General features: G+C 38.1%; 1 protein-coding gene across 1 annotated transcript in view; it reads left to right on the top strand.

Annotated features, from left to right (window-relative positions):
* SVEP1 (sushi, von Willebrand factor type A, EGF and pentraxin domain containing 1) overlaps nt 1–18,593 on the top strand; it is a 186,845-nt gene that overhangs the window by 96,984 nt on the left and 71,268 nt on the right. Inside the window, exons 15-21 of the mRNA XM_043453918.1 lie at nt 444–608; nt 1,448–1,681; nt 5,164–5,325; nt 6,634–6,795; nt 15,645–15,806; nt 16,545–16,636; nt 17,721–17,817. Of these exons, the coding sequence (XP_043309853.1) occupies nt 444–608; nt 1,448–1,681; nt 5,164–5,325; nt 6,634–6,795; nt 15,645–15,806; nt 16,545–16,636; nt 17,721–17,817 (1,074 nt within the window). The remainder of the gene's footprint in view (nt 1–443; nt 609–1,447; nt 1,682–5,163; nt 5,326–6,633; nt 6,796–15,644; nt 15,807–16,544; nt 16,637–17,720; nt 17,818–18,593) is intronic.

Genomic DNA, 18,593 nt, shown 5'->3' with positions numbered 1-18,593 from the left:
GGAATTGGGTAATGTCTTCTCACTGATGGTGTCTTATATTTTATGACATAGTGTATGCACAAGGATGTTCTAAAATTTTGAAATAACCTCAAAGTCTGAAAATAGAAACTTGGTTAGTTTGTAGTATAGCTATAGAAAAAGATATTAAACCATTTGAATTAAACCATTTGATGCAGAAATATTATATTGTTGAGAAAATTTGAAAAGTGATTAGCAAATAATATATGCATATAGTATGATCTTATTTTGTTAAAAGTACAGTATGTGTATATTTATTCTAGCTGTATATATATATATAAAGAAAGCAAGTGAAGTCACTCAGTCATGTTCGACTCTTTGTGACCCCATGGACTGTTGCCTGTCATGCTTCTCTGTCCATGAGATTGTCCAGATGACCAAGATGCAGCTCTACAATCTTTTGTTTCTCTACTCCAACTTTTCAGGACCGGGTGGCTGGGGTGCAGCCAACAGGCTGGATTACTCTTACGGTGACTTCCAGGACACAGTGCGAGAAACACCCACGGGTGCTGGCAAAGCCAGATCTTCACGGGTTGAAAGAAGTGCCCCATTATCCGACCACAAAATTAGGTTAATTTTTAACATCACAGGTAAGAATAGACTGTCTGTTTGAAAAGGTTAATATAATAGGAAATTCTTGGTTGGAGATCTATTTTCAAACTTTTCTATGTGTTGTCATTATTAGGAAATTACCCTGGAACTGTATATTAGGGCAAGCACAATCACCTGTTCTGTTATTTTTCATAATATCACAGATATATTTTATGATTCTCATAGCAACAGGCCCTCAGCTTCATACTCATCTTGACATGATGAACTAAGGCCTGTTTTTAAAAAATGAGAGTTAGCAGGAACTAAATATGTAATCATTAAGAACTCTACAAAACGGTGATATAGATCCAGCATAGGAGAGAAGGATTAAAACAAAACATGTTGTTCTTAATATTCTCCATGTACTAGTTACTCAGTAAATAATATTTAAATTTGTGTGTATCTTTCCTAGAATGTTTTTTTAATTGTGATTGAAAAGTCACATAATATAAAACATACTATTTTAACCATATTTAACTGTACAATTCAGTGGCATTAAATACATGCATCATCTCCCACCATCATCTATCTCCTGGATTTTTCACTTTCCTAAACTGAAACTCTGTCACCATTAAACAGTAAGTCCCCATTCCTGCTCCCCACCCCAGACCTGACCCCAGGATCTACTACTACTGTCCTTTCTGACTTTGAATTTGACTATTCTAGGTCCCTCGTATAAGTGGAATCAAACACTATTTGCCTGCACCTACTGTATATTGGAATGCGTTTTTAAAGTTAATGCATGTCATTTTTTTAGGGTAGAAACTCACTCCAAATGGTTTGCTGCAATACGGCCTGTGTGTGTGTTATGTCTTCTTTTGTTTTGTTTTTATCTCAGCTAGTGTGCCATTACCCGATGAAAGAAATGATACCCTTGAATTGGAAAATCAGCAGCGGCTCATTAAGACATTGGAAACTATCACAAATCGACTGAAAAGGACCCTTACTAAGGAGCCCATGTATTCCTTTCAGCTTGCCTCTGAAATGCTTGTAGCTGACAGCAATTCCTTAGAAACAGAAAAGGCTTTCCTCTTCTGCAGACCAGGCTCCGTGCTGAGAGGCCGAATGTGTGGTAAGATTTCTCCCTGTCACCAAAAATATTTGGTGCCTATTAGGTCAAATGACACAGCTAGAGTATTCCTATAGCTGTAAAGGGGTATTATCATGAAACCAACATTTTGTTATTGTTACATGCCTTTTGTCTCAAAAGTCTAGATAACCACTGTTGGTCAGGATAAGATTACTTTAGGTAAAGGACTAAAATCTTAGTTTTATTTATAGATCTTTAGACCTCACAGCTTTCAGCAGCAACTCCAGTAACAAAAACTAAAACTTTTCTGACCACCTCTGTGTGCTGACTGAGACCCTGTCTCGTTTAATCCTTTTTAGCTACCGTATGAGGTACCATTATTATTAAGTACATTTTATGCATGAGAAAACCCAAGCCAAGAGGCTAAGAACTTAGTCTTTTAAGACAATAAGTGATTTAGCTGATACACCCACCCAGGCAGCCAGCACAAAATTCACATAGCATAAAACGAACTGTTTTGAAGTATGCAGTTTGCGGTATTTAGTATAGTCACAGTGACATTCACCCATCACCTCTATCACAGTTCCAAAACATTTTCATCACCCCAAAGGAAACCCCAGACCCATTAAAGTGCAGGTCCCCATTCTCCCTCCCCACCCAGTCCCTTAGCTTTTACTCTGACTTTAGACTGTCACATCTGAGTCAATTCCAGTCTCTCTCCTAAATGAGTCATCATTTATAGACAGCAGAGTCTCCTCCAAGCAAAATCTATGTGCTCAAACAGAACCAAATGACATGAGGCTTCTGTTAATCTCTCTATAGTGTGGGATATTGTGTCCTGGTCAGAAAACCTTCATCAGCAGTTCTCATTGCTATTCCCAGAGCTCAGCTAGATTTTTCACACTGAAATAAACCCAGCTCATCAAAAGCACATTAATATTGTCATTCTGAGCCTCCTCTCGTTTCTTTCTCAACTTGTGAGTAAAAATCAGGAATTGCCTTGGCCAGCGTTTTGCAGTTCTTAGTGTGGCCTTCAGACTACCTGTGTTAGCATCCCCTGAAGTGCTTGTCAAATCGCAGCTTGATTCAGGTCCCAATCCACAAGGGATGGCTCTGACTCTTTGGGGTCAGGTCCTTGGAATCTGAAATTTTAGTAAGTTGCCTGACAATTCTTTTTTTTTTTTTAATTTATTTATTTATTTTTTTTGTCATACATTGATATGAATCAAGCCATAGATTTACACGTATTCCCCATCCTGATCCCCCCTCCCACCTCCCTCTCCACCCGATTCCTCTGGGTCTTCCCAGTGCACCAGGGCCCGAGCACTTGTCTCATGCATCCCACCTGGGCTGGTGATCTGTTTCACCATAATAGTATACATGCTGTTCTTTTGAAAACATCCCACCCTCACCTTCTCCCACAGGAGTTCAAAAGTCTGTTCTGTATTTCTGTGTCTCTTTTTCTGTTTTGCATATAGGGTTATCGTTACCATCTTTCTAAATTCCATATATATGTGTTAGTATGCTGTAATGTTCTTTATCTTTCTGGCTTACTTCACTCTGTATAATGGGCTCCAGTTTCATCCATCTCATTAGAACTGATTCAAATGAATTCTTTTTAATGGCTGAGTAATATTCCATGGTGTATATGTACCACAGCTTCCTTATCCATTTCATCTGCTGATGGGCATCTAGGTTGCTTCCATGTCCTGGCTATTATAAACAGTGCTGCGATGAACATTGGGGTGCACGTGTCTCTTTCAGATCTGGTTTCCTCAGTGTGTATGCCCAGAAGTGGGATTGCTGGGTCATATGGCAGTTCTATTTCCAGTTTTTTAAGAAATCTCCACACTGTTTTCCATAGCGGCTGTACTAGTTTGCATTCCCACCAACAGTGTAAGAGGGTTCCCTTTTCTCCACACCCTCTCCAGCATTTATTGCTTGTAGACTTTTGGATAGCAGCCATTCCTGACTGGCGTGTAATGGTACCTCATTGTGGTTTTGATTTGCATTTTCTCTGATAATGAGTGATGTTGAGCATCTTTTCATGTGTTTGTTAGCCATCTGTATGTCTTCTTTGGAGAAATGTCTGTTTAGTTCTTTGGCCCATTTTTTGATTGGGTCATTTATTTTCTGGAATTGAGCTGCAGGAGTTGCTTGTATATTTTTGAGATTAATCCTTTGTCTGTTGCTTCATTTGCTATTATTTTCTCCCAATCTGAGGGCTGTCTTTTCACCTTACTTATAGTTTCCTTTGTAGTGCAAAAGCTTTTAAGTTTCATTAGGTCCCATTTGTTTAGTTTTGCTTTTATTTCCAATATTCTGGGAGGTGGGTCATAGAGGATCTTGCTGTGATTTATGTCGGAGAGTGTTTTGCCTATGTTCTCCTCTAGGAGTTTTATAGTTTCTGGTCTTACATTTAGATCTTTAATCCATTTTGAGTTTATTTTTGTGTATGGTGCTAGAAAGTGTTCTAGTTTCATTCTTTTTACAAGTGGTTGACCAGTTTTCCCAGCACCACTTGTTAAAGAGGTTGTCTTTTTTCCATTGTATATCCTTGCCTCCTTTGTCAAAGATAAGGTGTCCATAGGTTCGTGGATTTATCTCTGGGCTTTCTATTCTGTTCCATTGATCTATATTTCTGCCTTTGTGCCAGTACCATACTGTCTTGATGACTGTGGCTTTGTAGTAGAGTCTGAAGTCAGGCAGGTTGATTCCTCCAGTTCCATTCTTCTTTCTCAAGCTTACTTTGGCTATTCAAGGTTTTTTGTATTTCCATACAAATTGTGATCAACTACTGATAATTCTTTCTCACATTAACACCTCAGAATCACCCAAGTGATTCTTTCAGGTGTTCTCTCTGTAAGAATACTAACTTTGATAGCAACCTCTCAGGGAATTTAATATCCCACTTTGATTTCAGAAATTCTGCACTCCAAGCCTGCCAAAATAGTAGACCAAATCTCCGGGGGAGGAAGGTTTTGAAACTGGCCAGTTTCCGCGGGGTGTTTGGGTCTAAGGATGCCTCAGACTTGCACTTGGCTTCAGTGCAAGCAGTCTGAGCAGGAAGAGGGGTCGACTTAACTCATTTGTTTTAAGCTCACCACCCTTGTCTGTTTTTATTTCTAGAAGTGATGCTGTAATGGACAGTTTCATAAGGGAAACCATTCAGAACAGCGAAGAAACCATTTTTTAATATCTCAAAGGCCCAAATTAACTGCTTTATTCTTTTCTTCCATTAGCTGTGTGTTTCCAGAATGATCTGTTGTATGCTTTAACCCACACTTCAAAGCCCCCATCCTATAAGCTGTAAGCTTGGTCAGTTAAGAACTTGCATTTTCTCAAAAAAAAAAAAAATCTTGTGTAGAGGACTGCATTTATGGAAGGTTTATCTTGTGAATAAACCTCTGACAGTAAAATTTAAATCATAAACAATAGTATCTGGAAGCAGGCTTTATTAGTCTCATACCTAGGGGAAAAAAGTATGTTCCATACAGTATTCAGTGTTTCCTGCTTATTTTCAGTCAACTGCCCTTTGGGAACGTACTATTCCTTGGAGCATTCTGTCTGTGAGAGTTGCTTGATGGGCTCCTATCAAGATGAAGAAGGGCAGCTTGAGTGCAAACCCTGTCCGACTGGAACTTACACGGAATATCTCCATTCAAGGAGCAGCTCAGAATGCAAAGGTAGAGGCTTAGACCAGAAGCCTGAATTTTATTTCCACTTAGGAAGTCTCGCTAGCAAGTAAGATTTCCACTTAGGAAATCTCACTAGCAAATAGGATTAAATTAATTAAAGCAATTTCATTAACTGATTTTTTTTTCTTTCTTTCAATTATAAGCTATTACTTCAATGTTTCCCTCACTTAGAGAAGTCCGTTTATCTTCCTTTTGGAACAGCCCATTGCTGTCTAAATCAGACTCCACTGTCAAGAACTTTAACCTGTTTTCATCAATTAATTCCATGTGTTTTAGTGAATCTCACATTAACTGGTGGAAGGGACTTTCATGACTCTTAGCAAGCATTGGGCTGCTTTTTGTTTGAATAAGATTTAGTATGATGAGATTAACTCCATTTGCTTGGAAATGAATAACCACAGACCCATATGCACATATTCTTGCTACTAAATTATCCAGTCTTTCCAAAATACTGTTACTGTTATTCTCAATGACCATTCCAAATGGAAACATTCTCTTTCACATTATGGTTAAGATGCACCTAAAAGAAGGAATTGCAGGGTGGTTCCTCCTTGCCTGTTGCTGCCAGTGCAGGGGTGGGTGCTTCGTGACACACGTAAGCTTGAGAGCAGTGCTGGGTGACTGCAAATGCCCTGAAAATGTTGGCAGTGCTGAAAGTGAGGTTAATCTGGAGGAAGAGGGCAGAAGAAGAGGACAGTGCACTGGGAGTGGAGGAATCTGGCCCGAGGCCCACTCTACTACAAAACCATTGCTGTGCGTTTTGGAAGGTTGCTTAATTCACCTCTCTGGGCCTGATGCCAAGACTGCTCTTACTTCCTCCTCTGCCAACCCTCAAATGAAATGGTGTCTGTAAGCACGAGGAGGTAAGAGGGCCAGTTCTTATTTAGTGTGAAAATGGTACCAGCATGGTTACGAAACAAAAGGCCAATTGTGGGTTTTGTTTCTGTCACTCAAGAGAACAGCGTACAAGCTGGGAACTTGTACAAGAGCAAGTTTCCCTGTAACAGCTTGACCTTGTCAGATGCAGATTTCTAACTTCACCCCAAAACTATTTATCGACATTTTCTGTGTGTCCAACACCATGCTAGGTCATAATAGAAGGAACTGGAAATGAGCCTATAACTTATTAGTATACAGAAGTATGAAGAATCTAAAAGATAATGTGTCTGCTTGGAGTTCTTTATGACCCTCATTTTATCCCAAAGAAATCAAAATATGGAAAACCCTATTGTACACAGTGTTACTTTTGTACAGTTGATGTCATTATTATTAACCATATTACATTTTTCATTGTAGCTCAGTGTAAACAAGGCACCTATTCATCAAATGGGCTTGAAACATGCGAATCGTGTCCACTGGGCAGCTATCAGCCAGCGTTTGGTTCCCGGGGGTGCCTCTTATGTCCAGAAAACACTTCAACTGTGAAGAGAGGAGCCGTGGATATTTCTGCTTGTGGAGGTTAAGTCTTACACATTGCTTTTTTTTTTTTCCCCCAAGTCTGTGCAAGCCTGTGCATGGAAGAGTGGAATCTTGTTAGGAGAGCCATATGTCTGCTATATGCAAAGAATGTAAATAACTGTCTCTTCATAGAGCATTTCCTTATATTCAGCCAGTCGGTACTTAAGTGTAAACACCCGTAATATAAACACCACCCTGGTACTGTTAGGGACATACAAGAAGCACATGACTTGGTTCCAGCCCTCAACACCAGTAAGCATGTGACCACATGGTATGAGAGAAATACTTGTCAACCAGGAACTTAGATTTTTCATGTATAAAATGAGGTCTTATCTTATGTTCCTTGAAACTTGAAAAATACATCTTTTGGATTGTGACCTTTGTTCCTTACAGTCTGAAGATTTTCAGCAGTGGTTATCCACTCTGGCTGCCTACTAGAATCATTGCACATTCATATCAGTATTGTAGCCACTTATGACTAGAGACATGTTAGTACATCATTTGTTACCTGAACATTGTTGACCAGAATGTTTCAGTATTCACTTACATAACAGATCACTGGGCCACAGGTGTTAATTTCTGCAAAAAATGCCCCAGTCAGTAACATGTTAAAATTCTGAAGCCCAATCTCCACCCCCCAGATAATTCTGGTGTAAGTTTACTGGTTTTCTTCTGAAGATCCCCCTCTCTCCCCATGTTGTTGTTTAGTTGCTAAGTTATGTCTGACTCTTCTGTGACCCCATGGACTGTAGCCCACCAGCGTCCTCTGTCCTTGGGATTCTTCAGGCAAGAATACTGGAGTGGGTAGCCATTTCCTTCTCCTGGGGATATTCCCGACTAAGGGATCAAACCTGTGTCTTCCTCATTGCAGGCAGATTCTTTACCACTGAGCCACAAGGGAAACCCAAAGTTCCCCCAGGTGATTCTAAAATATGACTAATTTTTGGTTCTCAACAGTCACCATGGAGGGTTTGTTGAAACATGGGTACCTGGGGCCACCCCAGAGTTTTTATTTCAACAGGTCTGGTAAAGGCCTTGAGAATTTGCATTTCTAACTAGTTCTCAGGCTTCCCTGATAGCACAGTTGGGAAAGAATCTGTCTGCAGTGCAGGAGACCCTGATTCAATTCCTGGGTTGGGAAGATCCCCTGGAGAAGGGAAAGGCTGCCCACTCCAGTATTCTTGGGCTTCCCTTGTGGCTCAGCTGGTAAAGAATCTGCCTGCAATGTGGGAGACCTGAGTTCAGTCCCTGGGTTGGGAAGATCCCCTGGAGAAGGGAAAGGCTGCCCACTCCAGTATCCTGGCCTGGAGAATTCCATGGACTGTATAGTCCATGGGGTCACAAAGTGTTGGACGTTCTCAGGTGGTGCTGATTCTGCTTGGTCCACAGACCACACACTGAGAGCCACTGGTTAGATAGAAATATGAAGATTAGAGTTTCAAATAGTTCTACCATCCTTACCAGGTCCAGCTTTCCAGCAGTGTAAAAACTGGAAGACAGAAACAAAAGTAAAAGATGAAAACTTAGAATGATGGTGGGACTCCATCTGACAAATCAATGTCAGCCAGAAACTATTGCCAGAAACTCAAAAAAAAAAAAAAAAATCCTGCAGTGACGTTGCAAATTCAGTGTAATTTTTTTTAAATAAATTTATTTATTTTACTTGGAGGCTAATTACTTTACAATATTGTAGTGGTTTTGCCATACATTGACATAAATCCACCACAGGTGTACATGTGTTCCCCATCCTGAACCCCCCTCCCACCTCCCTCCTCATCCCATCCCTCTGGGTCATCCCAGTGCACCAGCCCCGAGCACCCTGTCTCATGCATTGAACCTGGACTGGTGATCTGTTTCACATATGATAATATACATGTTTCAGTACCATTCTCCCAAATCATCCCACCCTTGCCCTCTCTCACAGAGTCCAAAAGGCTGTTCTATACATCTGTGTCTCTTTTGCTGTCTTACGTATAGGGTTATTGTTACCATCTTTCTAAATTCCATATATATGCATTTGTATACTGTATTGGTGTTTTTCTTTCTGGCTTATTTCACTCTGTATAATAGGCTCCAGTTTCACCCACCTCATTAGAACTGATTCAAATGCATTCTTTTTAATGGCTGAGTAATATTGCATTGTGTATATGTACCACAGCTTTCTTATCCATTCGTCTGCTGATGGACATCTAGGTTGCTTCCATGTCCTGGCTATTGTATTATAAACAGTTCTGCAATGAACATTGGGGTATATATGTCTCTTTCAATTCTCATTTCCTCATTGTGCAAGCCCAGCAGTGGGATTGCTGGGTCATATGGCAGTTCTATTTCCAGTTTTTTAAGGAATCTCCACAGTGTTCTCCATAATGGCTGTACTAGTTTTCTTTCCCACCAACAGTGTCAGAGGGTTTCCTTTTTTCCACACCCTCTCCAGCATTTATTGTTTGTAGACTTTTGGATAGCAGCCATTCTGACTGATGTGAAATGGTACCTCACTGTGGTTTTGATTTGCATTTCCCTGATAATGAGTGATGTTGAGCATCTTTTCATGTGTTTGTTAGCCATCTGTATGTCTTCTTTGGAGAAATGTCTGTTTAGTTCTTTGGCCCATTTTTTGATTGGGTCGTTTATTTTTCTGGAATTGAGCTGCAGGAGTTGCTTGTATATTTTTGAGATTAATTATTTGTCAGTTTCTTCATTTGCTATTATTTTCTCCCAATCTGAAGGCTGTCTTTTCACCTTGCTTATAGTTTCCTTTGTTGTGCAAAAGCTTTTAAGTTTAATTAGGTCCCACTTGTTTGTTTTTGCTTTTATTTTCATTAATCTGGGAGGTGGGTCATAGAGGATCCTGCTGTGATTTATGTTGGAGAGTGTTTTGCCTATGTTTTCCTTTAGGAGTTTTATATTTTCTGGTCTTACATTTAGATCTTTAATCCATTTTGAGTTAGGGTTAGGTGTTAGAAAGTGTTCTAGTTTCATTCTTTTACAAGTGGTTGACCAGTTTTCGCAGCACCACTTGTTAAAGAGATTGTCTTTTCTCCATTGTATATCCTTGCCTCCTTTGTCGAAGATAAGGTGTCCATAGGTGCGTGGATTTATCTCTGGGCTTTCTATTTTGTTCCATTGATCTATATTTCTGTCTTTGTGCCAGTACCATACTGTCTTGATGACTTTGTAGTAGCTTTGTAGTATAGCCTGAAGTCAGGCAGGTTGATTCCTCCAGTTCCATTCTTCTTTCTCAAGATTGCTTTGGGTATTTGAGGTTTTTTGTATTTCCATACAAATTGTGAAATTATTTGTTCTAGTTATGTGAAAAATATAGTTGGTAGCGTGATAGGGATTGCATTGAATCTATAGATTGCTTTGGGTATTATATTCATTTTTACTATATTGATTCTTCCAATCCATGAACATGATATATTTCTCCATCTATTTGTGTCCTCTTTGATTTCTTTCATCAGTGTTTAATAGTTTTCTATATATAGGTCTTTCGTTTCTTTAGGTAGATATTTTCCTAAGTATTTTATTCTTTCCGTTGCAATGATGAATGGAATTGTTTCCTTAATTTCTCTTTCTGTTTTCTCATTGTTAGTGTATAGGAATGCAAGGGGAACTTTGCAAAAAATAAAAAGTTGTTGACCTCCATCTGTTATACCACTGGGAACAGAACAAGCATGCCTGGCAAAAGATGACTTTTTAAAAAATTGTATGTCCTACCCATTCTGTATATCCTTATTGAAAAACCCAAGACCTGTGGCAATCTGGACTTCCCAGGTAGCACTAGTGGTAAAGAACCCACCTGCCAATGCAGGTAGACTTAAGAGACATGAATTTGATCCCTGGGTGGGGAATATCCCCTGGAGAAAAGAATGGCAACCCACTCCAGTGTTCTTGCATGGAGAATCCCATGGACAGAGAAGCCTGGCAGGCTGCAGTTCATGGGGTCACACAGAGTCGGACACAACTGAAATGACTTAGCAAGTATGCATGACAATCTGAAAGTGTAAAAACTTCCCTTATTGAATGAGTGATGTTTTTAATCATCATTGGCTTATTAGCCAGTCTGGTGGTTCCTGATTTCCCCAAGCCACACACACATATATACATCTGTATCCAGTTAGAGACTGAGCTTCCTAGAAAATAAATACTTAGGATGTTTTGAGTGTAGATGTGGGCAGGGGGCAGGGGATGTCCAGCATTGCGTTCTGGGAGTTGTAGTCCCCGTAAGTTAAGTGCTACCCTAAATATATGTTTTATATGCTGCATCTGTTTGAATCTCAGAACCAGAATCACAGAATCTTAGCCATGAGGAACTGGGCACAGAATCTTAGACATGAGGAACTGGGCAAGAAGTGTTCATCAACCTAATGCTTCACTGAAGAAATGAGAAGAAAGATTAGCTAGGAACCACTTGAAACTCATAAACCATGTGTGTTGTGTAATACCAGCTGTGGATTTTTTTTTTTAATTGAAAGTCAGACAGAACCTCACATTATGGTTAAAAGAGATCTACCAAAGACTCTCGTATTTTGTCAGTATACAGTCTAACTTTGGAACAAAGTCTGCAGGAAAAATAAGTGTTCTCTCTTTCCCTTCCTCCCTCCCTCCAACTGCAGAAGCCAACTGGGATTTTCACAGTGAAATAAGTTCATATTTGACAATTTTTTCCTTTAAGTTTCCGAATAAGCCTTGAGGTTTTCTCATACCAAATTGCTGCAATTAAGAAATTGTAATTCCCAGAAAATCTTTAAACTTCTGGTAACTGCTCTATTTCTAATATTCCTAGCATATGTTTGACCATATTCTACTTGTCGTGAGTGGAATATAAGTAGTAACTGGTAATGACACTTTCCCCTGTGGTGCTGGATAAGCACCGTTTTGTTTTTACTTTAAGTGTGTGTGAGTTCTAGAATAGTCCCTCATATATATTTCTGTAGTTTTCAATCAGCCCCCTTTCTGTCCCCACCCCTTCTTTATCTCCTTTTCCTCTTTTTCTTTCTGTACTGGTTTATTTTTATGGGCATGTTGTGCAGTTTACCTTATTTTTTGCTGACGTATCACTTTTTGCATTATTTAGCCTTTGAACTTAAAACATCATTAATAAATATAATGATTATATTTAAGTATATTACTATGTTGGGCTACCTAAGTGGCTCAGTAGTCAAGAATCTGCTTGTGGTGCAGGAGACCTAGCTTCAATCCCTGGGTCAGGAAGATTCCCTGGAGAATGAAATGGCAACCCACTCCAGTATTCTTGCCTGGGAGAATCCCATAGCCAGAGAAGCCTAGGAGGCTACAGCCCATGGGGTCACAAAAAGAGTCAGACACAACTTAGCAACTAAACAAGTACAAATATAGCTGTTAGTATAACGTAATATTCTTTATACATTTCACCTATCATCATGTATTAGGATATTAAACAGTTTTGAGTCCTTGGTTAACAGTCTTGAGTTTTGGTTACAAGAGTCTGAAATTTTTCAGTTTTTAGAAAGATTTTTACCAAAACAATAAGTTCCACAAATGGGTTTTTGGTGATGGTGTGGTTTACATATGGTCCCAATAGAAGGAAAGATTATTTGTGGAACAAGATAACATCACGTCTTACCTTGACCCTCTAGGATGAAATTAAAAGGAGGCTCAAAATGAGAGGCTTTGACTTCTGGCTTTGTCATCAGAAACTAGTGTCTCTAAGACTATATTTTTCCCTTTATACCATCAGGGGACAGGCGTGTGGGGTTACATTTTTTCCTGTTCATTTCAGTGCTCTATTTTTAATTCTATTTTTATATCACTTTTGGCATCTTTAAATATTTTCTCTCCTTCTCTGCCATAGAAGAGGTGAAAAGGATTTTGTTTCATTTTTCTTGACTTAGAAACCATAGTTTCTTTGTCCAAGATTCAAAACGAAAGCTTTCTCCCCTCTTTCCTTATGATGTTAATCCATTGGGAACTGTGTCATGTATGTGTCGTCTGTATATTTAATGCTGTAGTAGATAGTGCTATCATTATGTATATGTGTATGTTTATACATTCATATGTTGTATGAGTGCGTGCTAAGTCACTTTAGTCGTGTCTGACTCTCTGCAACCCTGTGCACCATAGCCTGCCTGGTTCCTCTGTCCATGGGATTCTCCAGGCAAGAATACTGGAGTGGGCGGCCACATCCTCCTCCAGGCGATCTTCCCTACCCAGGGGTGGAACCCGCATCTCTTATATCTCCTGCATTGGCAGGCGGGTTCTTTACCACTAGCACCACATGTGTGCATGTGTATGTACTAACTACATATATAAATTATATATTAAATGCTGATTATCCACTCTTAGAAAGTACATTTGTGATACTTGTTTGCCCTTGGAATGTAATTTAAACTAATTTCCACATGAAAGTTTATTTTGCACTTTCTGGATCAAAAAGCATAGAATAGACAACACAGTACCATGTTTGCTGTTTTGAGATGCCAACTGGCTTATTGAGTTTTAATCTTAAGATTCTATTATTATGTTTCAGTATAATTTTTGAATGTTATAGTATAATTATATACTACAGCTGACAGTATAATTCTGTCAGGTTTTAGGGCACAGTCTTATTTTCTTTTTAAGAGTGAGGTTGTACTGAAAAAATTATATGAAAAAAATAGTTTAATTCATTATAGCATCTTGAGTTTTACAGGCAGCATTTATGTTTCTAGCATATGATACACATTCACAGATATCTTTTCAAACAGAAAATTTATGCTTTTTCCAGTGGAAGATTTATGCTTTCAGTTAACTATTAATAATTAGCTTTTTGGCAAGTATTAATACCTCTTCTAAATAGGCAATCATTTTTGGAAATTTGAGAATCAGGAATTCTTTATAAACTCCTGTTAAGTTTATGTTTTGTGCAAAGCCTCTGTTACCTCTAGTAACAGAGAAGATTATTTTATTCCTGGTGAAACAAAGATAATTTAGAGTTTAAAACTTTTCTTGAATGTGGCAAATGTATCCACCAGAATTTTTTTTCTAAATATGCATTAATATCTATGTTATCTTCTGCCATCTCTTGATTCAACTCCTGAGTTTTTGTCAGTTGGGTATGTAAAAGAGATCTTTTGCAAAAGATTTGGCTGGCTGTTTTTGCTTAAGAAATTTGATCTAAGCATCTTGAGATTATGACAGATGTGTTGTCATTTATTTAATGTTTATTGTCCTACCGATAAAGAGATGCCACCACTTGGAGTATCCTGCTCCCTTGAGCCTCAAGTGTGTCTCTAAATCTTTCAACCTTGTTGGTAATTATTTCTGCTAAACTGATTTTTGTTATCAAGAATCCAAGACCTAAAGGGTAAGTATGCTGATAACACTGAGTAGCTGTTTCCCTGTGTTCTGTCTTCCATGCCTAATTTTATACAGATAGGTCTTAATAGTTACAGTGGTTTTCTCAGCTTGTAATGACTTTCAGGCTCATCCAAATGACTCCAGTTCACACACTCCACCTGTATTTGTCTTTGGATCATTGTCTAAAACCCCAACCCACAGATTTAGTCATGGATAATCTACGTCACTGCCCCTCTGCCAAATGTAACCAAAATTTATTGAAGAAAATCCATGTTAGGTTTTGAGCTCTTTTCTTTTTAATTTTATTTATTTATCTAATTATTTTTTGGCTGTGCTGGGTCTTTGCTGCTTCACTGGGCTTTTCTCTAGTTGCAGTGAGCAGGGGCTGTTCTCTGATTGTGATGCTTGGGCTTCTTATTGCGGTATCTTCTCTTGAGCACAGCCTCTAGGGCGTGTGGGCTTCAGTAGCTGTGGCTCCTAGGCTCTAGAGCACTGTCTTAATAGATGTGATGCATGGGTTTAGTTGCTCTGTGGCTTGTGGGATATTCCCAAACCAGGGATCAAACTCCTGTCTCCTACATTGGTAGGCATGTTCTTTACCACTGAGCCACCAGGGAAGCCTGGGGATCTTTTCTCATATTCCACCAAAGGTTGGCAAGAGAATTTCATACTTGGTTAAATGACAACATTCAACTGCATGTAGTATATGAAAAGCATTTAAAACACAAAATAACATTAAAAGGTTTAAAAATAAAAGACCCCCCCCAATACATAATAGACAACTATATAGGAGCAATAACCATTTCAGATAAACATAAAAATACAACTTCATGTATCACGAAAATACAAATTAACAGAGCAGTTCCATTTTTACCTTCAAATAGAAAAAAGGTATCATTTTCAGTGCTGATGAGCATGCAATGGGAAGGGTAATTTCATACACTGCTGATGGGGCTGTAAATTACATTTCTTTAATGATTCAAGCATGGTATATTTATGGCTTTAGATTTTCATATCTTTAGCTTTAACTAAAGCCAAGTGTTATCCCAATGAAATAATCAGTTATATAAAAAATTTATATAGAAAATTTCATGTCAGCATTATTTATAATATTAGAAATTATTAGAAACAAATAGAACTAGTAGAAACAACTGTAATTATTCAATAGTAGGGGAAATACAAGATAATTATGGTCTGCCAGTGAGATATAATATATTTCATTTATTAAACATCATGTTATTTAATGATTTGGGGAATGATTTACTTGTTATAAAGTAGAAAAATTGGAGTACAATATTATATGAACAATTCTGATTTTTATTAAGTTAATGTGTGTTGTTAAAGATGGGAAGGAAACAACAAAATATTTACTTAAGTGGTCTCAGTATTATTTAATGACCTAGGTATTAAATACGTGCAAGAGAAAATATCAGCAATGTGATAGCTTTCTTACAACCAAAGGTTAATGCACTTCTCTTAGAAGGTAGGGTATATTACTTTATAAGCGCAAATGATTTTTCTTTCTTTTGCAGTGCCTTGTCCAGTGGGAGAATTCTCTCGTTCTGGGTTAATGCCCTGTTATCCATGTCCTCAAGACTACTACCAGCCCAATCCAGGGAAGTCCTTCTGTTTATCTTGTCCCTTTTATGGAACTACAACCATCACGGGTGCCAGATCCATCACAGATTGTTCCAGTAAGATGATAATACTTCATTTCTCATCTTATCCTGTATTGGAGAGTTTTGTTTATCTCTGCGGTAACTTTGATTGCGAATATTATTTATTTTCAGTGCCTTTGGGTGTCTGGATGTGTTTAGCTGTCCTTTTGAAGGTGTTTTTGATGACAATGACTCGATGCTTCACTCTGGGAATGTCGAACTTGATAACCTCCAAATTTCTAAGAGTCTAGAATTTAATGACATATCACATCTGTCTCTTATGTTCTGTCTTTTTACATGACTAAAGGAAAATATATGTGGCTTTACTGACTCTGAGAATCAAAATCTTGACCATGGCATTTAAATAGAGTCTATTCATAGAGAACAGACTTGTGGTTGCCAAGCGGGAGGAGGTTGAGGGGGGAATGGAGTGGGAGGTTGGGATTAGCAGATATAAGCTATTATATATAGAATGGATAAACAGCAAGGTCCTATTGTATAACACATGGGACTATATATTCAGTATCCTATGATAAATCATAATGGAAAAGAATAAGAATCAAATATATAAAAATATATATTATTATATATTCATTATATATATATATATATTTAAAACTGAACCACTTTGCTACCCAGCAGAAATTAACACAATATTCAAAGACAACTGTACTTCAATTAAAAAAGAAAAAGGAAAAAAATAGAATGCACTTAATTGGCAATATCTACTACACCAAATACTTTTCTCAGATATTTTCCCTTTAACTTTATTAGGCTTTAGTTCAACTTTCTCCGCAGCAGAGGAAAGTACAGTACTTCTTGCTTCTCCTGGCCATGTCAAAAAGAAGTATGAAGTCAGCAGTCAGGCAAGTCTACTTTGTACTTATAAAATTTTCTCTAATGGAGTGCTTGGAAAACAATTTGTCATTATACATGTCACACAGAGGAAAACTACCAGACTTGAAACTTCAACTAATCAAGGCTCATGAATATTATCAATGAATAATTATATTTGTGTATGACTTATAATAGGAACTTTCCAAGAATGTGCCATTATAAGTCCTAAGTACCAGAAATTGGAATTTTTCCCTGTGATGTCTGGTGTAGAGAATTGTGGATGTGGAGAGTCTTTTGATTTGCTAATAATTAACATGTACCATGAGCATAACCCATCATTTGCGTAAGCATGTTGGGATTAGCCAAAGACTTTTTCTGATTAGCAGGACAAGTTACTCAACTTCCATGAAAGATATTTAGATTTTTTGCCAGCGGGAATGGGGGAAATCTTTATTGGAGAAAAGTTGTGACTTTTTTAAAAATTAAGAAACATAACTCATAATTGTTCTCCATTTATTTTTTAAAGACTAGTAAAGACCAATTATTTTGAGTGATTCAGTCATTAGTCTGAATGCACCTTGCCCAATGTCATAATAAATTCCAAGGCTTTAAGTATTTTTAAGGAGGATAATGAAGTTATATTTCTTATTTTAACTTCCTGCTTCCAAACATTCTCACTTGTAAGGGCTTCATAAGTGAAGCTTTGAAACTGAGCCCAATGGACATAGAACCTCTAAAGACATGGCTGTCACCTCTGGAGACATATTAGAATCCACTGGCTAACTTTTTAAAATAATGATGCACAGATGTAACTTCCAGAGATTCCTGATTTAACTGGTCTGGGTTGGGACCCGTCCTTAGCAAACTTTTTAAATGCCTTAAATGAAGTCTGACACGCAGCCAGCGTTGAGTGACACTGCCTGGGTTTAGCAGAGCATCACTCAGGAATAGTATATAGCATTTGTGCCCGTATGTGGTGGGTACCAATGTTACGCAGGCAGCAGTCCTGCTGGGCTCACTTGGAAATGAGCCAGCTAACGCTGTGAATCTTCTAACTCCCTACTCAGAGTTGCTTTGAAATGGACTCGTCTCTGATGAATTTTCTTTTCACAGGTTTTCCATGAATGCTTCTTAAACCCCTGCCACAGTGGTGGAACCTGCCAACAACTGGGCCGTGGTTATGTGTGTCTCTGTCTGCCTGGATATACAGGTAACACAGAGGAATGCAAATTTCCATGTGTCTTTCCTACTGCATCACTGTAACTTGAAGTATCAAACTTTGAAACTTTAAAGATGAATGCCATAAGATACATCAGGCTGGGGACTTCCCTGGCAATCTAGTGATTAAGATTTAACCTTCGAAAAGACAGGGGGGTACAAGTATGATCCCTGTTTGGGGAGCTAAACATCTCACATAACTTGTAGCCAAAAAACCAAAACACAGAAGCACTATTGTAACAAATTTAATAAAGACTTTAAAAATGGTCTACATAAAAAAAAAAACAAACTTAAAAAGATAATGATGCACAAAAATTTGGTTGAACAAGACAAACCAATATGTGAAAAAACTATACAGATCTTACAAATGACAATTTTCTTTGTATATTTTGGAGGAAGAATAAAGAATCATCTTCTCTGTGAAAAAATCACATCGTAACTTATAATTTAAATTTGAATACGGTTCCAGAGGTCATGTCCAAGGTTGCATTCTGACACAAATTAAATGCATGACACTCAACCTAGAACAGATTGTCTAGCATAAACATTTTTAAACAAACTCCAGTTTCTCTCATTTGTTTCACACGAATGGAAGTTCTTATGGCCATGATGTGTTGTTTATTTCTGTCTTTCTGCAAGCTGTGCTTAGGAAAACAGTATGGCTTTGAACTTGATTATGTAGGAATTATGTAAGAATTGTGTTTTCTTGCTGCTTGATTCAAATTCCAGTTCAGTACAGAAAGATAATGTTTTTTTCTGAGGAGAAAT

This window comes from Cervus canadensis, chromosome 30 (genome assembly GCF_019320065.1).
Source record: "Cervus canadensis isolate Bull #8, Minnesota chromosome 30, ASM1932006v1, whole genome shotgun sequence".
Lineage (NCBI taxonomy): Eukaryota > Metazoa > Chordata > Mammalia > Artiodactyla > Cervidae > Cervus > Cervus canadensis.
Note: the sequence above shows the minus strand (reverse complement) of the source record. Positions and strands in the feature narration are given on the sequence as shown.